The 25278-nt window shown below is 40.8% G+C and overlaps 1 protein-coding gene across 4 annotated transcripts in view; it reads right to left on the bottom strand.

Annotated features, from left to right (window-relative positions):
• The window catches only part of LOC113200928 (TLE family member 1, transcriptional corepressor), a 92079-nt gene that overhangs the window by 55825 nt on the left and 10976 nt on the right, over positions 1-25278 (bottom strand). For 2 of the 4 annotated variants that reach the window (XM_026414530.2, XM_026414531.2), the window contains exons 5-6: positions 5465-5527; positions 3757-3861 (exon numbers count right to left, since the gene is read on the bottom strand). In XM_026414530.2, coding sequence (XP_026270315.2) covers positions 3757-3861; positions 5465-5527 — 168 coding nt within the window. The remainder of the gene's footprint in view (positions 1-3756; positions 3862-5464; positions 5528-25278) is intronic. The other 2 variants (XM_026414532.2, XM_026414533.2) reach the window with 1 other exon arrangement.

Here is a 25278-nt window from a genome sequence, read left to right as displayed (position 1 = left end):
GCACTGCCCTCCATCTTTACGTTGTGTGAGGAAGCTAAGAATGTCTTGAGTCACAATTTTGCCCTCAACTCTGTCTCCATCTGTTCTTAAAGCAACTTTTTCCTCTTGGTTTGGAACTTTTAAGTTTGTTCATCAAAAGCTAAATGGCAGAGCTTTTTCACTGCTGTGTCCTTATTAAAAGGCACTCAAGCACAACAGCTTAATGGCAGGAGCAGAGCATCTGGCTGGTCTAATCTCAAATACCCACTTCCATGAAACCACTAGAAAAGGCAAAGGAGGAGGTGACCTGCTGCTCAGAGCAATCACCCCCACAAGGGCTTGGCCAACTGGACCCTAGATCTGTTACAGACACTTAGAGAAACCACAGATAAACTACAATTCAGAGAGTTGAGACCAAAAGGTGGGTTTGAGGATGTAAGGGCTGCCACCAAGTTCTTATTCCCACAAAAGCCAATGTATTAACCCACCTGCACATGGGGACCCTGACATAGGTTAACTGCACAAGGTCACAAAAGCAGTAAGTCACACAGTCAAGTGTCCTGCCCAAGTCCCTCTGATCCTGGACCATGCTTTTTATCAATGCAATACATATAAACAATGTTATATGTATTACCACAAACACCATGAAGTTGGGCAACAGGTGGCTAGAAATAAACAACCATGCAATTGTTCTCTTTAAAAAATAAAATCACACCAGGCATGGTGGTGTACCCTTGTAATCTCAGCTACCAGGGAGGCTGAGGACAGAAAGATCACAAGTTAGAGACTAGCCCCAGCAAGTGTGCATGATCCTGTCTCAAAAAATAAAAAGAGGGCTGGGGATAGCTCAATGGTCAACAATCCCTGAGTGCAATCCCCAGTACTGAAAACAAAAACACTAACAAAAATAGTAGTTTCACCAAATATCAACTAAAAAGCTTATCATTCTTAAATATAGGTAATGTATGTAAATTGAAGGCAGGTGGAAAAGAATTAAAATTCAGTATTCTCTGTTAGTCAGGAAAAGCTAAGACTTCTATTCTGTGCAAAATGGGCATCATTCATTTACTCAACAAGGACTGGAGGCCAAAAAAGAGTTATGACCTGTCTCTTTCCTCTGAAGAGAACCCACAGGACAAGAACAGACTGAGCTCACCTAGGAGCCCCGAGTCCTTCAGAACATTTAACTTTTTCCAGGTTTGCTGAAGAGAAATATCTTGAACCCTGTCAAGCAAGCAGTAAGCTCCTTGATTGTACCTTAAAGGGAATGAGAATGTTTCGGCTCATTTGCATTTTAAAGGGTACTCTTTCATGATCTTTCACACTTGTAATAGATGTCTAAACCGTTAAATTACTATTTCTTTTCTTAGCCTGAAAGTCGATGTAGACTGAGAGCATGGCCTCTCCCATTGTTCTTTACCCTAAGTCGGTCCCTGAACAATACTGACAGCTGCTATCAAACTAGGCTGCATTGACTCTGCGTGCAGCTGCTGCTTGTAGGAACAGACAGTCTCCCGGTACCTCCTCCCCTCTGGGGAGACAGGTTGACACACTGCATGTTCAATGAAGGGGTACAAAGGTCCACTGAATTGTCAACCCAATTTTATGCTACTTCGATTTTCCAGGATGCACACAATTCCTTTCAAGCAAAAATCAAGCATATGCCAGAGCATTAAACTTACGGTGTGAGATAATTATTGATCACTGCAAACTTTAAAAGAACCTTCTGACATAAATTAATATACTGATGTAAAAATTTCAATGACAAAAGCTACCCAGGCCAGGATACTGAAGACAAGCAAGGGGCATAAATCTTGTGTTGGGCTCAATTCACCAATTTGGGTTATTGTTGCTACACTATCAGACCTAATCTGCCTTTATAATCTCAACAACATTTTCCCTGGACCAAAGCCATTCGTAAAATTAGCGATTCATCTGCTCTTCTAAAACGACCTGTTTTTACTCTCTGCTTCAGCTCAAAATGGGTATTACCTATAAACATCTGGTTAATGCAATTTCCTCCCTTCTAAAGTGTAGGTCCAAAGGAGATTCACAGGTCCTGGGCAGTGCTTTTGAGAATTTAAATGTAAGCATTTTACCATTGAAAAATTACATGTGAAAATTTAGAGCCGCTCAGAAAACAAACATGTTCCACAAAGTTGAACTGGGTACTTGAGAACTGCTTTGCATATGTTTTCCTTTAATCAAAACAGGCTTTTCCATCCTCATTCATTTGGGTTAAAAAAAAAATTCTGTGCTCCAGCTACAAGTACAATTCGCTATTAGTCTTTGCTAATCAAACACAGTACATGCAAAAGTACCAGTGAATATTTGATTTGATCTCTAAAATAAAGCAATTCATTACACAAGAAAAGGGTACAGAAGGCAGCAGACAAATGCAGATGTAATTGTGTTTTTTGTTGAATGTGATTAGAGAGCCCACTAAGTAACAGTCAAAAATGTGATACTGAAGGGGAAGAAAGGCAGAGCCTAGATCTGGGGGAAGAGGAGGGAGAATTGTTTATGCAGAGCTAAGCTGTCAAGTGTAATAAAGCAGCTTGAATAAAATTTAAGCTGAAAATCCACTGAAGCTCCCCATTTCAGGGAGGAAAAAGCTATTAAAAGGAAATGAAGGTCACCCTCCCAGTTTATTTCACCTAATTGACTACCAATAGCTTACCACAGGCAACCCAACTGCAGATCTGCAATTGAGAAACTGATGAAAGGAGAGTTTTCAAGCTGAGGCTCATTCTTTAATCCTCCTTGGCTCTTATGTTTTTTCTCCATCTCCAGTTGGGATGTAATTTTAAGCCCTGATGGATTAACTGGTTCCATTGTTTGTGGCCGTCATTGGACTATGGCACTCTTAATCCGTACAGCAGCATGTCTAATTATCATTACAAAGTGTCTGAGGGAACTATAAAGACCAGCAGGGCATCTTCTCACAAGCAATTAACATAAATTGATAAATGAGTGATTTGAATCTGCTCAAGGCATTCACATATGAATAAAATCAGAAAGAACCCTCCCCTGTTTCAGCAACTTCTTTCCCCTGGTCTGGAAGGGGGACAGCACATGAGAACCATCCTGGGTCCTGTGGTGGGCAGAGGGATGAACTCATGCAGGGGATGGAACACACAGTTCACCAGGTTCCTTAATGCGGAGCAAATGACTTGTGATTGACAACCAGTCGGCAAGAAGCACTAGCTGAACTCAACAGAGAGCAGGAAACCACTGAAAGGCTAGAGAGCAGTAGGGCAGACAATTAACACTTCTTCCATGGCGAGAGAGCACTCTTTCATTGGTGCGCCACTTAAAAATTCATGAAAGAGACACAAGAAAGCAAAGGAGCAAACAGTTACACAGGTTAGAATACCCTAGAAAGGAAAAGGCAAAGACAAAGAGAACTCCGTGAAATGGTAATTCAGAGACCTGGCCTGACCCTCACTGCGGTCCAAAGCTGTAAGACAGAAGATAGGAAAGTATTTAAAACTCTTGACTTACAGCTTTTACTCAGCTAATGGAGCAAGGGTGGTTTAAGTGTCATAAGAATGAGCTACACTTATTTTCCCATGGAAAAGCAGATTTCCCCATTCCAAAACATCTCTCCTATCAGCTTCCCTATGCTAAGCCCTCTTCCCCTGTGCATCTCAGCATACTCCACATCCCCTGCTACCCTCCCTTATCAAACAATTCAACATTAAGCTACACACAATTATACACAAACACATATTAAGACATCAAACTATTTAAGAAATGAAAGCTGGTTATACACACTGTAGGAGGTAGACCTGGTAGGCCACGTACCCCGATGATGGCATTCAACTCTGCCATGGTCACCTGTTTGGCACGTTCGACAGCCTGGGCCACCTGTTGTTGATGCTTTGAAAACAGGGAGAAGAAAACATGTTAGCAATAGCCAAGAACGTCCCTTTACATTCTAATAACAAAAACACAAATGCTGCGTGCTGTGTAAGCTGAATGCAGTTTAAGGGTTTAAACAGGGCACTTCTCCAGCACACAGTATTCCAAAAACAGGAACAGGAAACTAAGAATAGTGCTTCCTTCTACTTCTCTCTTCCTTCTACTTGGGACTAGTCAGGGGCAATCTATCACTGACCTACATCCACAGCCCTTTCATTTTGAAGACAGCGTTTTACCATGTTGTCCAGGTTGGCATCAAACTTGCTATCCTCCTGCCTCAGCCTCCCCAGTAGCTGGGATTACAGGCAGGCACCAACACACCCAGCTTTCCCTGAATTTCTAACTTAACTTCTGATGGTAATTTCTGGCTTAGAACAGGGCATGAAGAATGGCAACTTAAGGCCTTAGATAACAGAGAGAATGGAATTTAGAAGGCCACCCTGGATCACAGAACAGGTTTACAGTGATGAAAATAGGCAGATGAAGTTTACAGCAATTTTAAAACAACTGTTTCAATACTTGAAATGTAAACATCAAATCTGTGAGCACTTCTCTGATTAATAAATCTTGACCCATCAGCAGATTTGGGAAACTCTAGGAATTCCTTTTGCTCTTTTAGCCTTTTTTTTACCCTTCCCAGGGGAAACAGAAAGACCCCCCTCAGTTTCAGAGGATGGAAATTCACCCTGCACACTTCCCAACTACACTCCTCCCCCTCAAAAAAAAAAAAAAAAAAAAAAAAAGCCACAGGTTTGTTTGGGAGGCAAGAGACTAGTATGTAGGCCAAGATCCCTTAAGTCTAAACAACTAGATTCACAAGGCCTATAAATCAGCCTGGAACAGCAGGTGTCCACTAGATCTAACTCCTGAATTCTGACTCCTAGTCCAATAAGCACTTCACCTGTCTCAATATACATTCATCCTGCACACACTGCAAACACATTATGGCATTTATAAGGCGGTATCCAAAAGGAAGGTAAATCTTTTCAAAGCAAAACTAAAATACAGTCAACTTCACAGGTTATTCATATAAAGAGATTTCCCTCTCAAAAGAGTAAGGTTAAACCTCAAGAACATTGTATCTGAACAAAATGGCTTGGCTTATCTACATAGGTGACTCATTAAGTGGATAGAATGTAAAAAGTAATTTTACTCTATTCTCATCCACTTCCTCCATGGACAGCATTCAGTCAACCAACCTGATATATAGGCACAAAAAAAGGATCTACTTCCAAGGTACTCTCTATTTAAGCAATAAAAAGGACACCAGAATCATCACAAGCTATCAAGCTTATACTACTCAAAACAAAAGCTTTATGTTGATAAGGCATTTCGCAGTTTTCCACAGAAAAAAATTAATTTGGGGTTGAACTATTGTCACCAATTCTACAGTGTGCCCTCAGACGTGTTAGACAGAATAGCAGGGGGTTTACACACTTCAGCTGTAACAGATGTTTTTTCAGGCTTGTTCCTTGTGATAAAATTAACATCTTAAAACTAGCTAATTTGCAAACAGAGAAGCAACATAATTGCACTTTAACAGCTGAACAGTTTTACTTACTTCCTGAGACAGAAATGGGATGACTTGTGCACAAATCGTATTCAATCTCTTGGCGATTTCAGTCTATAAAGACAAAGCCATACAAATATTTAGAATACTTCACAATCAAAAAGTTTCAAAAAGGTGAAACTTCATACCTTCCACACTTGCTTCCTCCTCTATTCTTACACTTGAAGGCTTAAGACTGTTTCCCTAGGTTACGTTACCAATATTTATCTTTAGATAACCAATAAGTATCAGTCCCTCGTTACCAAAGTGCAACTGCACACCTTACTGGCTACTTGGGGTAGTTGAATTGAGTCAGAAAATGCATGTGGTTTAAGGCTCTCGGGTTTAAATCTGGAGATTGCAAGCCCCGTAATTGACTTTTCAATGATGGCATACCATAGCACATTTATATATAGTTATAGCAGGTTCATTCAAACTGGTGTTGGAAATCTTATCAAACAAAGGGGCCACTGACCTCCCTCCCACGATATCCCAACTTTAGCACAATGAAAAGAGAATTTTAATGCTAGTATCCTTCACTTTTAAAAATTCAAACAAACCAAGAAAACATCACTAAAAACAACTCAGGTCTAGAGTGATTGTCAAGGAATACAGGAGAAGTGTTGCCAAAAGGAAAAGGCCAATGGTTCAAGAGAACATAAGAGCATGTGTGCTGAGTGTCTGCCAGGAAAAGTACCTACTCAGCTACACACCCACAGCAGTCCCTCTGCTGCAGGGACAAACCAGTGAGGGAGGGAATGGAGGCTTCCAACCTGGGAAAGGATCTGGTTGCACCACCTCCAGTACCCTACAGCAATGCAAAGGGGCTCTACTTTCCTCTAACTCTGAAGAACCAGTTCTGCTTTGCCAAAAAAAAGCATCTGTAAAGAGACCTACCATTGACCTTATTTGTTGCAACATTTTCTGTCTGTGCTTACTAAATGCTGCCTCTATTACTGAATTAGAACAATGAAGAGGATCAAGAGAAGAAAATTACAAAGCAAACAGGCCATGCCCTTGAGAAACAGAGAATAGAATTAAGTAAGATAAGGTAGAAACCCGAGAATTTTAAAATCAAGTATATAAAAAAGAGACCCTTTTTGTCTTCTAAAATGAATCCAGTTAACTGAGCAGCAAAGTCTTTGGTTTTATGGGATGGATGTAGCCCAAATAACCTAGTTCTCACAAGATCACCAATGAGAAAAGGTTATAGATCCTGCCATGGAAGAAAAGTACTTTAAGGGAAAATGGCTGGTATAGAAAGCAAACCTATGACCTTGCTTTAGCCAGTGGGGCAAACAGATATATGCAAAAGTAGTGCAGCTGTACCAGGTGCAAAAACAGAACTGGGTCAGCCACACCCAGTTCATTTGACCACAGCCACCCACTCAAGTTAACTCAAGGTCATGGCTCTCCTCGAAAGCACAGGCAGGCTTCCCTTTCCTTTAGAACAAGGTTATGCAAAACACACACAAACAAACACATACACACACACACACACACACACACATGTGCATATACAGGAGTAGGGATGCTCTTTGTGGACTCCTAGGTTAAGTCTCCACACCCACCTACCACAGATTCCAACAGCATACATTCTGTACTTTCCCCTTCTCAAAAATCCACTTAACATTTTCCAATTTTAAAATTAACAGATGCATTGGAAATGGTGACACATGTCTGTAATCTCAGCTACTGAGAAGGCTAAAGCAAGAGAATGTAAATTAGAGGGCAGTCTCAGTAAAATAGCAAGACTCAATATAGTTTAGGACAGGGGATGTAGCTCAGAGGTACAATATTCCAGGGTTCAACCCAAAGTGCCTTTAAAAAAAAAAAGATATATGCTTGGGCTAAGGAGTGTAGCTCAGTGGTAGAACACTTGCCCAGTATGCATGAGGCACCAGGTTTGGTGATGTTTTGTTTCTTAAGATATATACTCCCTTTGAACACACACCACATGCACACAGATGTATATGAACAGACAAAGAAAAGAAAGTTAAAATAACCCTAAGTCCATCATTCAGAAATATCCATAAGTAACATTTTGGTGATCCTGGGACACCATCTTTTCAGGCTCTCACTTTACATGCAGAAGCCCCTAGTGAGAATATACTTTTAAGACCAAGGGGTCCCACTATACCCACTGGCTTTCTATAATTTGTTGTCCACTCAAAAAATGGGTCACAGACCCCCTCCCAGTCAATACACACAGGTATGAATGACTACATCATGAACATATTCTACCATATAAGCATACCAAGATTTAAGCATTCCTGACACCAATGGGTATTTATCTTCATTTATTTTCCACAATTACAAGACTCAATGTCAAATAACTTTCCACAAGATCTCTAAAAGGAGTTTCTGAAAGTGAAAATCTGAGTCAAAGTGTGTACATACTTTAAAATCATAATGCATGCTGCCAAACTGCCCCTCAGGAAGCTGCACCAATGCACATTACTGCCCGTCTACAAAGGTGCTTGCTCTCCCAGTGTCAATATTGGGTTTTCTTGACCTTTTTTGTTTTTTTAATCTTTATCCATCTAACAGATTAAAAAATGACCTCATTTTTATTTGAATTACTTGGATTTTTTCTGAAGTTAAACATCTTTTCATATATTTATTGGCCCATTGTATCGTTCCTTTCTCATTTTTTGCTGGTGTTTAATCATCATTTATCTTTTTGTAGTTCTTTACATAAAACAAATATCAACCCCTCATCACAGCTTGTCCAGCTTTCGACTTGTCTTTCAACCTTGCCTAATAAGTTGTTATATGGCCAAACCGAAGAAATTTCTTCCTATGCTTCTAGCCTTTGGGTAAGGATTGGAACATACCAAAATTAGACAAGCCATCCTTATTTGCCTTCTAGTGCTGCTACAGCTATGCTTTTTATACTCAATTACCTGATCTTCTGGATTTTATTTTGATTTAGGAAGAAAAAAATTCCTTCATTTCTAATTAAATAGTAACTATGTGTTATGTAACAGAACAGCTTGAAGGTAGACTTGAACATCATCATAGGACAGTTAAGACCCATTCTGAGTGGGATGAATGCATACTGTAAATCTTTAGCAAGATTAAAGTGATCAAAAAATAAACAAGGTCAGGCACCACCCCAGCTACTAGGGAGGCTGGGGCAGGAGAACTGGTATATTCAAGCAACTTAGTGAAATCCTGTCTCAAAAATAAAAATAAAAAGCTGGGAATGTATCTTAACGTAAAGCATCCTTAGATTCAATCTTCAGTACCAATAAATAAATAAATAACAAAAGAAGTTGATTAAAGCAAAGATGATATAAACTGGTTTGGACTAAGTAAGACTGAAATGGGAAGAAGAAAGTTACAGATCAAAGCTCAAACTGATGTAGAATCATCAAAATCTGTACCATATGTCCTGAAAGTTCTAAATATATATTATGGAAAAGACATGAAAATAAAAGCCACAGGGGAGGATCTTATCCAAGCCATAGTCTCTCTCTGTAAACCCTAATGTTAAAACTATACTGACCAGTGAAATTGATTTTTTGAGCCAGATGACCTAAATTCAAGTCTTGCTTCCACTTCAAGCTGGTTTACCCTGCACAGGGAACAGTCTACCTCCTGGTCCTGTGAGGATGCAGCAAGCACTTGACAGTGCTCTGAGAGTTCCAAAAGCACCATCTTCCCTCCCTAGGGGGAATTCTCATACACTTCCCCATTCTGTCCAACAGTCTGGATGGCAGCAGCACAAAACCTGACAGAAATTCTTGGTATTACCTTCACTTCAACCCAAGATCACTCTGATAAGATTGTTAATTTAGCACCAACTAGCAAGCAGCAATGTTTCTCACCCTACTGCAGGTCACAGAGTCTGCAGATAGGATACACTGGATATTGGATGCTGCTTAAACCAACACTAAGAGAGTTCTCTATGACCTTTCCACACATTGCCTTTCACTTCTTCCAAAGATTAGAAATTCACAGGAAAAAAAACTACAGACTGATGGAGCATGCTGGCACATGCCTGTAATTCTAGTTTGAGGCCAGCCTCAGCCATTTAGTGAGAAACTATCCCAAAATAAAAACAATTAAAAGGGCGGGGAATATAGCTCAGTGATAAAGCACCCCTGAATTTTAATTCCTAGTATAGAAGAAGAAGAAGAAGAAGAAGAAGAAGCAGCAGCAGCAGCAGCAGCAGAAGAAGAAGAAGCAGCAGCAGCAGCAGCAACAACAACTGTGGGCAAATAGTATTTTCCACCCAGAAATTATTTTCCTGCTCAAAGCTGAATGTATTTGGTACCTGCTAGATCACAATGTTTATAAATAAACTTTTCCTAAACTTGCATTTCTGATACTACATAAGATGACAACAACAAAAAATTCAGCACTTATGAGTTATCCCCAAACCAAATGTGCAAGGAATCCTCCCACTTAGAAATGTAAGGAGCTGGGTAAAGGCCCCATCATCAAGCTTCACTTCAAAGACATCCTCTGCCTGATCAGTGGGCAGCAGAAAGCAGGGGTTCAAATCACCTATCTAGGACAATCTTTTATGCTCTTTGCCCATGCCAATTCCTCTCACTAATTTGCATATGACAGAGTTAGCCCTCATGATCCAAAAATTGAAGTCTGTCCCAGCAAACGAGAGCTAGGCGTCCCAGGTCTTCTATGATAGCAATAAGAACATCTCTAACCCCAGAGGTTCATCAAAATCAAGTGAGCTGGGGCTGGGGATGTGGCTCAAGCGGTAGCGCGCTCGCCTGGCATGCGTGCGGCCCGGGTTCGATCCTCAGCACCACATACCAACAAAGATGTTGTGTCCGCCGAGAACTAAAAAATAAATATTAAAAATTATCTCTCTCTCTCCTCTCTCACTCTCTCTTAAAAAAAAAAAAATCAAGTGAGCTAATATATAAGTTACAGGTCTACTATTCCAAAGAGCTATACAAATCTCAGAGAGTTTCCCAATCCTTCAAGGCCTCCCTCAAATCTTGCCTGTGCCACCAATAAACACACTCTTCTCTACACTCTTCAAGATCCTCCATTGCACTTACTCTCATTTGATAAACTAAAGCTACACGCTGCCACCACCACCTTACATAAAGCTCCCTCAGCCTCCTCAGAGCTTCCTGCAACCAGTCTTCTCAACACAATATGGGAAGCTAACAAGACCCCCACTAAATACTCTATTTCTTCCTCAGACCTTGCTCACCAAAACTGACCATGGGTACATGGACCAAGGTAAAACCAGATGAATTATTACTGAACAGTGCTAGAGTTAAGTATCTGTTTACAGAAAGAAATGTTAGTAGGTATAAGATTCATGCAACTGGAGCTGAGGGTGTACCTCAATAGTACAGAGTGTGCTTAGCATGTGCAAAGCCCTAAGTTCAATCCTTAGCTCACCCACCCTGCCACACACAAAGATTCACATTCTTGTATATGTTAACTGACCTAAAATATGACCAAATACTGCAAAGACTAACAACAAATCAAAACCTGGTATATTTTGCAAAGCTTTTAAGCTGAAGATATGTTCTGGGCATCTGAACTTAAGAGTTTTAGGATTCTGATCCCTAAAAGCTTGGCTTGCCATCCCTTCTTACTCTTCACGCCTTGTCTAATTACAAAACTAAAGAGCCCACTCCTCCTGCCCCACACGCTTGTGCTCCCTACTACACACAGAGTACCGCTAATGAGTGTTGTTAGAAGCTCAAAACAGGGTGAGGACTGCAGTAATTGCCAATGGGTCTCAAAGCAATCCCATGGCACCCTGCCCAAAGTCAGTTCAGGAGGAGAAACTCCACCAGGATTAAATTCCAAATTGATGGATCATAAAAAATGGTGCTCATCCTGAAGGCTGGCGAACTGATCTCTTGGTTTCCCTGAATCACGTGGGAAGCCAAGAGAAAAACAGTGGAGTGTTGGTAAGAAGCATCTGGCAATAGATAAATGGGCAAGAATAGGAAAACAAAGCACACAAAAGGAAATAAGTGGATAATAACCTCTAAATCCCTTCTGACCAGAAGTTTCTGAGTCTGTGAAATGACAGCTTTAAACACAGAAAAAATGTTCAACATCACCAGCCATCAAAAAAAAATGTAAATTCTGATATAAGTAAGGTGGGTCATTTGGAACCAGTTAAGATGGTTGGGGGAAAAAAAAATCCAATGATGATGACTCCTGGGGGAGAGGGAGACACTGGAACAATCACACATTATGGTACCATCATCTTGGAAAGCAACTGGGCAATGTGTTTCAAGAGCATGAAATTATTCAAACCCTTTGGTAGTGCTTCCCACAGCTAAGAATTTATCCTAAGGAAATAGTTCAAATGGAAAGCATTCCGTGCATGAAGCTGTTCACTGCAGCACTAGTTTCAAAAAGCATTACAAAAACGGCCAGGTAAAGATGGAAAAGCAGTTCCACACATCACAACCATCTGCAGACTGTTTGAAAAACTTAACATTTGCCCTCCTGATAAATCAGCTGTCTAATACTAGGGGAACAGTTAAATACACAGCACCAACCCACAGGCATGGCAAGTAACCATTAAAGTCATACTTTCGATAATGATGCCAAAATGGCCAACACATTTACTAGACTGAGCGGGAAGGGAAGAACAAAAACATGATGTCACCACACCTCTGTGTTTTTAATCATATGCAAGTGGCCAGGCACTGTAAGCAGATATCCAAAGTAAAAAGAGATTATGCTAGTGTAGTAGGGGTTTTGATGACTTTTTTCCACCTCCAATGATTTTATGAACACTGCTCTTAATTTATTGTTTAATTTTGTTTTTTAAAACTACAAATATATTTGTAGTTGAAGATGAACAATACCTTTATTTTATTTATTTTTATGTGGTGTTGAGGATCGAACCCGTGCCTCACACATTCTAGGCAAGCGCTCTACCATGAGCTACAGCCTCAGCCCCTGTTTAAGTTTATTTTAAAATTAAAAGGGGAGATAAGAGCATTTAGGCTCACCACCCAGATGCAATAATAATAGCAAAACCTCTTACTATTTGGGTATCTGGCCTCATACAATCCTCAAATCACATATGGAGAAACCAACACTTAAGTTAAAAATTATTTGTTCAAGATCATAAAGCAAGATTAGAAGCCATATATCCTGCCTAGTACTTTCTCCAAGAAGCACAGTGGGAAGATGGGGCATACTCAAGACCAGGAACAGTTGATAAATTCAGCTGTATTTGCAAAGCAATATAGTGGGGTGGTCATACAGCCCCAACAGCACTGCAGCAACACAAGACTAAGGCCATACATCCTCAGCCAACAATAGTGCCACAAGAAGTGGCCCACCATCTGTCAATAATAGGGTCATACTGTACGCTAGATGCCCTGGCAAAACAGGTATTTTATAATAAACTTCGGGCATAAAATTGCAAACCTTAAGTACAGCCAAACTTCATTTCATATTCTTCCTCACAGGCAGAGAGGATTATGTATCAACCCTAACATCAATCTTGCCCCAAAAGGAGCAAAATCCACAAAAACATCTCTGGTTTCTGAAAATGACATTGAATACACCAAGTGAATATAGGACATTATGTACACAAACTGTGTGCTGGCTGGGTGTGATGGTACACGCCTATAACCCCAGCAACTCGGGAAGGCTGAGGCAGGAAGGTCACAAGTTGGAGTCCAAACTCAGAAACTTAGCAAGATCTTGTCTCAAAATAAAAAATAGGGCTGGGGATGTAGCTCAGTAGTAGAGCACCCGTGGGTTAAGTGCCCAGTATGGGGAAAAACAAAACAACTTAAAAAAAATAATAATGTTTACCAAAAATGATATGAAAAAAATACTGCTGATCATCATCCAGTGTTCCTTCCCCTCCACAGGAGGCAAGGTCCCTTTGCCAAGAGACAACTTTCAGGATATCTACTAAATGGTGATTTATTCCTGTAGCACCTTGCTTGACAAATATACTCAAAGGTAAAAGACAGTTTATCTTAAATTCTAATACAGCACAGTAGATCTCTGCTTAAAATATAATTCCATCAATAAAAATCACTAATCACATTTTGGGAAAATGTAAATTTAAAGAGTGTGTAGCATGGATTGTTGTTGTGTGTGTTGTTTTTGTGTTGGAAGAGCATGATGGTTGTGGTGAGGGAAACAGAACCCAGGGCCCTAAGCACACACTCTACCACTGAGCTACCAGCCCATAGTAGACTCTTCTTTTTGTTTTGTGTGTTGTCTGAAGTGCTAGAGATTGAACCCAGGCCCTCATCCATGCTAGGCAAGCACTCTACCACTGAGCTACATCCCCAGTCCCTCCGTGGGTATTATCTGTAAGCTCAGGTTATAATGGTAAATGAGGTTGTTGTTGGTTTCTAAAGATGTGTGCACATCCAGAATCACCTGAAGGGGCTTGTTAAAACAGAGATGACTGTCCTTAACCCTGGGGCTGCTGACTGACGTGGTCTGGGCCTGCAAACCTGCCTTTTCCCAGCACATTCCCAGGTGATCCTGCAGCTGCTGGGCTGAGGGCCTCATTGGACAATCACTGCCATCCATTCACCACACACAACTGAGGCAACCTGCTGCTTAGCACCTGCCAGGTCTCCTGACATCTTTTTAATCTTTCCTGACCTAAAGTCCCCTGAGGGAATGGACTAAAAGGTTAAAATAACTTGCCTAAGGTCAAAACAAACTAGTGGGGAGGTCAGGCCAGCCTTTCCCCCAAACCCTTGTCACATCACAAGGGCCAAAATCTCTACACATTTTTACAAAATGAGACCAAGGCAAGAATACAAACCCAGGGTACAGGAACACGTTTGCCTCCTGCAGGAAAACCTCCAACAATAATCATTTAAATTATTCCACCCATGGCCATGTAATCTCGGCCCTTCTTAAAACCAATGATTACAACAAAACAAAGAGTACCAGATGACAGAAACCTGTAGTGGCTCAACTAATCAGAACATAAGTCACCAATTACTGGCAGACAATGACTTTTATGTTCTGTCTCCCCCTCGCTGGGCTGCTCGCTCCCACATCATTCTCCATCTGAACCCTTTCCAACCAGGCCCTGACTCTTACCTATCCTTCACTGCTCATCTTTCACACTCACAGCTTCTCTGAAAAACAAGGAGGGGTTAAAGAGAGGAAGAAGAAAAAAACTGTGCTGAAGGCTGCACAGGCAGAGATAGCAACACTAATTGCTCCCATTCTCTGGCTCCTAAGGCAGATTGCAGGGGCCTGCATCTCCGGAGAAAGCTCTCCTATCTTTGCTGTGGCTCTCAGCAGAGCAACTCAAGTGCCCTTAATTGTTTATGTTCTTAATGCAGAGCCTCTTGAATGCATTCATTTTTAATAGCAGGCTTGAGTGTGGGGCCCATCAAAGAATGACAAAGCAACTCTATTCATTGGTTCTCCTTCCAGCAATGATGGTCTTTTGATTTATTTGCAAATGACAAGCTTGCCAGGCCCCACTTGAGGGCTGCCCTCATTTTTTTTTCCCCCAAAGAATTCAGTTGCATTTTCCAAGACGAAGTTGAGTCTGCAATGCTGTATATTTGTGTAAATTTTTCCCCCTTCAGTTCCTTCTAATTAATGACTTAAATGTTTTGACCCAACTGTTGCCAAGCAGAGCATTTGGGCTTTAATTTGTCATTTTGGTAAAGATGCATCTTTGACAAAAGCATCGCAGCTGTTTCAGTTCTTAACCAGCACATTTCCATTATTCAGAAACCCTTGTTATGGAGTTCAGGAAGGGCCTGTTCACAGGAAAGAGTATTGACTTGTCCCAGGATGGGGAAAAAAAAACGGAACAGCTTTTGGTGGCCTTAAAGGAAAATGCACTCGTTGGCCCCACAGAAAGTTTTCAAGACAAACTCCACAGGGTGAATCACGGAACATCACCATGAAGTCACCACCTATTGTTCTCAGCTGGAAAGAGAACGCCTCTCCCTGAACACACCCCAAAGCCAAGCCCACACCCTCACCTCTCCTCACAGATCCTAGTAATTAGGCAGCTCATGAGAAATTAGATAATATCATACAACAGCAAGATTAGTGGGCGGAAAAGTCAACTACATCATCATCACAGAATGAAGGTTAAAATTGCAACCATGAAACTAAAATATGCCTATGTAAAGACAAAGACTGCAGAAGAATTTGCAAAAATCAAACCATGGCTGGAAACCAGCTTACAACTTTTCACAAAATTTATAACGTTGCTTTCTTTGAATAAACTCTAAAACATTCCTTGTTAACTGTAGCTACCACTTAGGCCTGTGTAATCTGTGTTTGGTTGGTACAGACTGCCAGCAGTCTATGGTCTCAATTTCCATGCTTTCCATCCTGACAAAGCAAACACCCTGTGCACCCAACTATAGTGTTATCACTAGCACTAGTGTTTCTCACGGTCCCCACCCCACATCTTGTTTGGAGATCACTGGAGAAGCAGTTTGAAGTGACTGTTTTCCCGATGCACTGAAATTTTTAGCCAATGCAGATGGTAGAGAGAATCTTCCTGAACAAGATGACCAGAGGCCAGTGGTTCCCTTACTTTATAAGCATGCTACAGTTGAATGACCCACACTCATGAATGGCAGCTGCCACCATTCTTCCTGAGCAACTTCTTAGGGAAAGCAGCTACTCCATGAGAAGAACCAAGCCAATGGTACCATGCCAAGTGGGAACAAAACAGCTGCAAGTCTGATATGTGTACAAATTGGAAGGTCCCAGGGCAGGATCATCCCCATACTCCAAATTCAGTGTCAGTGCTGAAATTTCAGTTGAGAAGCTCCAGTCCTGAGCTGTATTCCAACTCCCCCAAGGCTCAGTTGTTGGCCAAAGGTAGTCCTCTGGAAAGGAAGACAAGGCTCCTCATTTCCCAGTTGAAGATGAAATTCTCTCATTCATATTCTTTCTCTCTCTCTCTCTCTCTCTCTCTCTCTCTCTCTCTCTTAGGGATTGAAACCCAGGAGTGCCTAATCACTGAACTACACCCCTAGCCTTACTTTGTTTTTTGACAGGGTATCACCAAATTACTTAGGGCATCACTAAATTGCTAGGCTGGCCTCCAACTTGCAATCCTCCTGCCTCAGCCTTTCCAGTCACTGGGATTACAGGCATGCACAATCTCGCTTTGCTATAATTCTCTTTCAATAAACATCATATGTCAATAAACCTTCAAAAAGGCTCCAGAACCGACCCTCAGAGTAGCCAGAAGAGGGATCTTTACGAGATGGACCTCTTTTTCAAAACTGGTACCAAAGTTGGCCTGAGAACAGTGCAGTGCTGTATCCAGCAAGTTCAAAGCTGTGGGAGTAAAAGTAAAGCTTGGAAACCACTGAGACAGAAAAAGAACTTGAGAACAATTAAGTCAACAGTCAGGAAAAAATTATTTATCTTTGATACTGTGGATTGAACCCAGGGGCACTCTACTATGAACTACATCCCCACCTCTTTTTGAGACAAGATCTTGCTAAGTTGCTCCACTTCTGCCTCCTGAGGAGCTGGGATTGCAGGTGCACTTCAATATGTCCAGCACAATGCATTTTTATAAATCAGTTCAGAGGATTATTAAAATGAAAATCTGGGATATGAGCTAAAATTTTCAAAGAAAACACCTCTGGAAAAGCTTAATTTAAATATTTAAAAGATGGTTAAAAAAAAAAGAATACTAGATGACACATGTGACAGAGTACAGCTTCACTGGGTATTGACTGACTCAGTGATGCATGTGGAGGCAAACAGGAGTAACATTTCAAGTACAAATTAAATTCTTTACCAAAAATTTTTTTTAAAACCCTCCATCACAGCATTATAATACAATCTGCAGGGAAATCCAAGCAAAAGAACAATAAGTACCATTCCTCCAAGATTAACCATCAACCTACTTTCAGGAGAAAAAAGTGTGTTGTATGTCAGAGACTCTATTCTTGGTTACACGGATTGACCAAAAATATACACGATTAAAAGTATGCCAAAGAAACAGCCCAAGTCCCTTATGCCAGTCATCATCAATTTATAATTTTAAAATTATACAGTGTTAACAACGTTGTCTCAAGATATACTGGAGAAGCATTAAATAAAAAGTGGGAAGCGATTGAGGGTAACAGAAGAGTGAACAATTTATAAACCAGGGGCCACCAGAAGTTACCACACAAGTTACTTTACAAGTGGACAAATCAATTTATGTGCCCGTGTGTGTTTTCAGAAAACATCCTAGATATTCTCCCATTAATTATGTGGGTTCCAGGACATGTCAATTCTCGTTTCCCAGAGCACCAGAAACCAAATTTAACCCACATATTATGTTACACTGGTCTGCACTTGTGTGGTTCCCACAGGGCTGGGCTGGCTCAATAATGCTGCGTTCCTTCTGGAAGAACAGAATAGACTTCCTGCCATTTGGACTGTGAAACACAGTAATCCACCAGGGAATAAAGGTCAATGTTGCACTTTTGGTCATTACTGAATCATTTGAGATGATCTGTGGTGAGGATGAGAGGAAAATCGAAGGCTGGGAAAACGCTGCAAATGGCTTGACCTCAGACCAATTTTCATCTCCATCTGTCTAATAGACATGTGGATAAAAAGCCCTCCCTCCTTCTGGGCCACTCAGCTGCTTTCAAATCCCAGGCACAAGCCAGGAACCAGTTAAACAATATATTAAAAAGGGGAAATAACCTTCTTAGCCTCAGACCAGCGCTTATTCAGGTTTTAGGTCATCAGCTAAAGTTTGGAACAAAATTTTCCTGTCTAAGTACTGAAAAGTAGAAATTTTAACTAATAAGAAGAATCATCTGCAGTGCAGGGACATGTGCCAAAATCTCCTTACTTGTACATGCAAATATATGCATGCTTACACCTCCACCCCCCACCAAAAGACATCCACACGATTTCTATTGCATCTGCTCACACACACACACAAAGGGGAACAGCAGTTCCAAAAACTGCATGTTGCTGCTAAATAAATCTTTTTTTTTTTTTTTCAAATGTCCAATTAAAGGCGCTTCAACATTATTAAGGCATTTTGGTCCTTAAATACAAAACATTCTTGAGAGACCACAGCCCAATTATCATTTAAGCCATGGAATCAATTTTAATATTCCTTGATTTTATACCAATATTCCCCTTCACTGGTTTGGCTGAGTTACTTTTTAAAGATAATGTTGTGCCATATATAAGCTTAGGCCCCCACAGTATATCAATGTCAAACAACATCGTGTCAAGCTAAGATTCAATTCAGGTAAGTGCCACTGCCAAATTTTCTTGTTCCCAGACGGGCTTTAAGATTATTTTATTGCTTAAAATTTAATTTGTTCCAACTCGTGTCTCCATGACAACGTTGGCTAACCCTGCAAATCATTTGGGTAATTGGATATCTTATCTTTCTATTGCTCTCAAATCGAATGATTCTGCTAGAATTGTAACAGCCAATCAAATTTACAGTCCTCTTGAGTAATAGACTTGGAAAAGTAGCCACATTCATCTCCTCTTTACAGCCATATTAACCAGTATGCGACAAACAGTAGAATCTCGTCTTCAAACTCTACTCCAAATTATGAATGGTGTCAATACCAATATTCTCAGAGTGCAAAGTCTACTCAGAAGGCCCTTCTTCCCTTTTACATTGCTTTAATTCGAGAAGCAACAATTGATACTCATTCTATAAAAACTTTGGAGCAACTTCAGCATTTTGAGAGAAAACTGGCAAGAGTAATCTCAGAAACTAATTAGAAAAAATAATTAAAAAAAAAAAACACTTGAAAAAAGATTTGACCTGTGCTAAAATAATAACCAAAACAATAGCTGCACAAGATTTTAGGAAGGCACTCTGACACTGAGTCACATCAAGCCAGGCATGGTACTGCATATCTGTAATCCTAGTGACTCTGGAGGCTGAGTGAGGCAGATCGCCAAATTGGAAGCCACCCTGAGCCATTTAACAAGATCCTGTCTCAAAATAAAAAATAAAAAGGGCTTGGAGTGTAGCTCAGTAGTCGAGCACCTCTGGGTTCGACTCCCAAAACAGCAAAAAATAAAATGAACACAAAATTAACAACCATTCAAAATCTCTGTACCCTTAGAAAAATCCAGAGTCAAAATTTGATGTCTTATGCTTCATTGAATGAAAACACACCACAGCATCCACAGTAGTTAACTATGAAATACAGGTTTCTTGTTAAGAATCAAAAAGCAGCAGTTCCCATCTTGAGTTAGTGGTATGATTTTGGCCTTTGGTCAGCTAAAAAGTACAAAAGTTGGATACGTTTCAGTAGACCAATTCCCGTCTTCTCAGAAGCTGGGCAGACACAGGCTCCAAGGCCGCTCATGGCCCAGGCACTGTAAAAAGAGCCAGCCTGCTTACAAATAGAAAAGGCTGGAACCCCAGCCAACTGGCAGGCCAAGGGGGTTGTCAACAACCCAGTGTTTCCCCCACAGACACTCAGGATGTCAGGGCCACTTCTCAAGCTAAACAGAAATATTAACAGGGAGCTCCTCAGCACACCACATCAGCAGGCGGCTGAGCTTTTAAGCTCCTGAGAGCAGGTACTGGCACAACTTGCCTGAGCTTGTATCTTCCTTCATCCCAAATACTACAGACACACCACAAGTTTCTACTGCAATGTAGGGGGCAACAGGAGTCAAAAGCCTCAACTTCCCATATGTCCAATTTCAATGGCTCCACTTTTCTCCCTTTTTGTAAGGGTTTGTTTTGGTTTTATTTCCCCCAAAATATTAGCACTAAGCATCAGCTGTGAATATGATGAGAAACAAAAATTTCAAGCCCATGGAGCCAGTCGATGTAGAAATAACACAATTAGTTTACTCAGACTTTCGTATCACACTTTACAGATTTCACAGCAAAAAACAAAACCACACACACACACACACACACCCCTCAAAGCTTGAGGCTCTTCCTTTCTCTAACCATGAAAACAACTTACCTTATAGTTCCACACACAATCTCCCCTCCATCCCGTTTTCAGGATGACAAATTCTTCAAAGAACAGTTTTCCATATTACGTTAAAAAGAAAAACATCTCAAATACAACCCACCCTTTATTCTGCCAAAACTCAATTCAATAAAACAACCAAATCCTATTTCTTGTTTATCCAGTGCCTTAAGTGAAAAAACACAACTTTGTCCTCCCTGGTAGCATAATTAATTACTTAATGTTGTCAAAAATGGAGAGAATATTTTGCTGTTTGGCCTATATAAGGCATTTTAATTCCTTCATATTCCTTAGACTATAGGGACTGCCAACGCAGACTGTATTCTTTTTTAAAGTTTTTTTTTTTTTAATCTTTCCTTTTGAGCCTAAAGATAAATGCTTATGAACTTAGAAGGAAACAGTATAAGAGAGGGAAAGGAAAAGTGCTTCAGAAGTAGAGAGGAAAGAAGCCAGGCTTGGAAAAACAAGAAGTAGACGGGTATAAATGAAGCAAGGCCTATGTTACAGTTTGGATCTGAGGTGTCCCTTCAAAGCCCCTGTTGTCAATGCAGGAATACTCAGAGGTGAAATGATTAGGTTATGGGAACTGTAACCTAATCAGTCCATTTCAGTTTGAATGGACTGACTAGATGGTAACTGTAGGTAGGTGGCCCATGGCTGGAAGGGTGCATCTGCTTTGCAGTCCCTTTGCGCGTGCTTGTGTGAGCTCTCTCTCTCCTCCACACACGCACATCTCTCTCTCCCTCTCTCTGCTTTCCAGCTGCCATGAGTAAAGCTTTCCTCCACCATGCCCTTCTGCCATGACATTCTGCCTCACCTTGGGCCCAGAAAAATGCTGTTGCCCAACCATGGACTGAACCCCTGAGTCAAAATAAACCTTTCCTCCACTAAGTTGTTCTACTCAGGTATTTTAGTTACAGTGACAAAAAGCTGATTCACACAGCCTGCAAGTCCAACAGACAGGATAGAGTTCTAAAGCGATTGCTAAGAGATTTAGATAAGGGCTATGTGTCCCTGTGCCAGGATCCGATGTTAACTGCTCCTATATATGATAACTAAATCCACGTAAGTATCCCATGGGGTAGGCACTGTTGTCATCCCCTAGCTCTATTTGCCTGTTTTCTTTTTAAAGGAGAAATAAAATTAATATCCACAGAAAAGGAGGTTGGGAAGGTTGACAGACAGCTCCTGGAGAACAATTCCTGTGAGTTCCATGGAGGGGGATTATGGCTTACTCTAATGTCCCCCTGTCAACCCCCCTGAAAAAGCTCATTCTACAAAAATAAAATAAGCTGATTTTTGACAACCGAATAACTGAAAAAGACAACCATCTGAGAATGGAGCAGGCACCTGTAGCTGCAGGCTGCATGGGGACGGGATGCCCTGCTTCTATCCTGGTGTCCCATTCTTTATTTTCTCCATCCCAAACCAAGATGCAGATCAATGTTAAGACCCCCTCCCCTAAACTCAAAGTGACCTTTTTATTTTCACTCTCTAATCCATAGAAGCCTTTCAAATGGCACAAATAAAGGCGGCTGCATTTTGTTCTCTAAATCAATTTTCTCCCTAGACATCAACTAGATGTTCCTGCACAGAGAAAGAACAGCCCTTCCCTTCTAATTCAAAAATCCATACTGCCATTGGCCTTGCGAACTGCTAAACAAGCAGTATCGGCAAGTCACTTGTGTTCTGTAATATATTTACTGCAAATCCCAATGGCTTGCCTCCAGATGCAGTTTTCTATTGTGTCTGAGTGTGTCAATACACTGGCTGGTCACCGTACTTATAAGCGGCTCTGACCAGCTGTTTGCTCAAGGAATCAAGAGGGCACAGGAAGGAACAAAGGCTGGGCTCCCGAAGAGCGGACCTGGAGGACACAGCCTTAGAGAGACAGCTCAGCATGCTGGGGACCTGAAAGAGGTTTTGTTTTCTGGCCCTTCACACCCCCATGCCACCCACAGGTGAAATTCCCCACCAGGACAGTTTCTAAACAAAGTTCAAAAATCAAGACTCCTTTTGCAAAATCATTCTCCAGCTTACTACCCAATTCACACTAAAGCCATCGCTGCTAGCAAAACATTGGTCAGATCTTAAAGGTGCATTATAATGCAAGTTTCATTAAAGGGCCAAAAGGAAGGTAGACAGGAAAGCTTGGTAAGGGGAGTATAGTTTTTTTTGTTCAAGTACAAATCTATGCTTCCAGGTGACACTTGATAAAGAAAGCACCTTAACACCATCATGGAGAACTTAACACAATCATGTCCAAAACACAAGGGGGCAAGTCTAGTAGAAAAATCTTATGAAAACCTGCTAAGGCAGAACTCTTCACATATACATGAAAATCCCTCTTTCACATGGAGTTTAAACTGATGTTAGTAGCTAAAGACAGGCTTGATCCTCTGACAAGCCCTTCCAAATTCTCCAGATTCTTCCCTCCAGGAGGGGAGGGAATGGCTCTATGTAGGAGATATACAACATGCAGGTATTATAAAATGCTAATTTACAGACTCCAGGCACAATAGAAGTGGGTGTAAGATGAGTGTTCACTGTGTATTTCTCTCTCCTTTTCTGTTAATTTGAAATTTTTCAAAATTCAGATGTTTAGGAGAGTTTAGGGCCAATGCAAGGACTTTAATAATCAATAGTCATAGTCATTATACTACCAAGAAAACTGGTGATTAAGTCAAATGTAATGCCTTTCAAGAAGCTTGTCATGTAATTTATCCACAACCCTATTGGCAGCTGTGGTTGTCCTTAAGCAATACGTGACAGTTCCAGGGACAGTAATGTATGCACACATCAATTCACACCAAAACCCAGGCCTCAGCAACATGCTACTTTTGTTTTCTCTTTTTAAGTACAAATCCAAATGCATTACTATAATTAAACTCCTCATTAAGATATCTCAATGGATATTCTGTGAATCACCTTTCCAAAAGAAAAACAAGAAGTGGTTAGATGAGATTATTACAACCACATTGAACAGATTTCATTTTTAAATTTTTGCTTAAGGATCCCTTCCGGCACCTGGATTCCATGGACTTGCAGAGAATCCTGAGATGTACACAAACAAAATTGTTGGGTAGAGCAATGTTGTGTGCTTGTGTTTAAAAAAAAAAAAAAATTGTACAACTTTTTTTTTTTTTTTTTGCAAAGTAGGTTTCAACTTTCAAATGTTCAGGCCCCAAAACACTTGCAACTACCACTATACATGAGGAATACTCTAAATACACTATACACCAAGCACCTATAGCGCAGAACTCACTGGGAAAGTAGACACACCTCACGCTCAAGCTTAGAGTGGACTACAACCTAGTTGGAGGAATAACAGAGGCACATGAACAAACCTTATGACAGAACACAGCAAAGTAAGGGTGTGACAGCCTGCTCTTGGTGCCATCATGGAAGGCCCTGAGGGAAATAGGCAGTGTATCTGAATGAGACCTTGGAGAAAGCTGAGGAAGGCCTGCGAAGTCTGACCAAAAGGCCTGGACTGTTTATGAAGGAAACAAGAAACTCAGTTTCAGTATGAAAAGACTGAATTAAAGGGTATACAAGGAAAAGAAGGAGATGGAGCCAAATATGAATGAAGCAGCAGTCAGGGGCAGACATAGAAGGCTATGAGTGACAGGCAAGAGTGGAAAATAAAACTTACAAAGGCCCAAAGCCCCAAAGCCACATCTGATGAGGTACAGCATTGTACAGCATTTACCGTCTTAAAGGTTCTCCCATTCCAGGGTTAGAGCTGCAAGGAGCTGGATAGGTCTGAAGTAGGTTAGTCTCCGAGGTAGAAAGGATATACCCTAGGGTCCAACTTAGGAAGTGCCCTGACATGTAGCACTTTTATTTTAACCTCTCCATTTAAAATGTCCATTCATGGGGGCTGATTCGGTGTGTAAGTTCAAATGTGCCTACATTCTCAAAGCCTACCCCTATCTCACCTAATGGGTAATAACTATCTAATGAATATCTATTAGCACACTGGGAAGAGATTTAGGGATGCTCAGCAGGTTGTTTACACAATTCTACCCTTTTCAGGAAGTTTACACATTTGTGGACATCCCCCACATAATAATTTTTCTGTTTGACAGATGAAAATTTTAATTCAATTGGTAGAATCTTCAGATTTTGTTCTCCTCCAAGGTTTTTTGTTTTGGTTTGTTTTTTTTTTGTGGGGGCTACAAGGAACTGAACCCAAGGGCACTGTACCACTGAGCACATGACCAGTCCTTTTATTTTGAGGTCTCTATAAAGTTGATGAGGCTGGCCTCAAGCTTGTAATCTTCCTGCCTCAGACCCCTGAGTTGCTGGGATTAATGGGTATGCACCACCATGCCTGACTCATTTTTTCTTTAACCAAAAATGACCAGTACCCCACCCTTTATTTCTGCTAACAAATTTTGTGGTCAAAAAATGACAAAGTAGGGCTGAGATGTATCTCAGTGGTAGAATGCTTGCACAGCACGCCAACGCCCTGGGTTTGATCTCCAGCACAATAAAAAATTAAAAAATAAAATTTCCTTATAAAAAAATAAAAGGAGAAATTTACTTTTTATACCCACTATGTAAGCGTGAAGGGGAAGGGAGTAAACAATTATGTGTGTTATGATTCAAAGCAGGTAAATGGAATTATTAAAAATTTAAACCTTATGACAGGCACAACAGTGCACACCTATGGGGAGGCTAAGGCAAAGTGTCAAATTGAGGACAGACAGCCTGGCCCTGTCTCAAAATAAAAAGTTAAAAAAAAAAAAAAAGGACTGGGAGGGGCTGGGGATACAGCTTAGTTGGTATAGAGTGCTTGCCTTGCATGCATAGGCCCTGGGTTTGATCCCCAGCACCAAAAAAAAAAAAAAAAAAAGGACTAGGGAATGTAGCTTAGTAGTACAGCACACTCCTATG

This window comes from Urocitellus parryii, chromosome 4, assembly GCF_045843805.1.
Source record: "Urocitellus parryii isolate mUroPar1 chromosome 4, mUroPar1.hap1, whole genome shotgun sequence".
Taxonomy (NCBI): Eukaryota; Metazoa; Chordata; class Mammalia; order Rodentia; family Sciuridae; genus Urocitellus; species Urocitellus parryii.
Note: the sequence above shows the minus strand (reverse complement) of the source record. Positions and strands in the feature narration are given on the sequence as shown.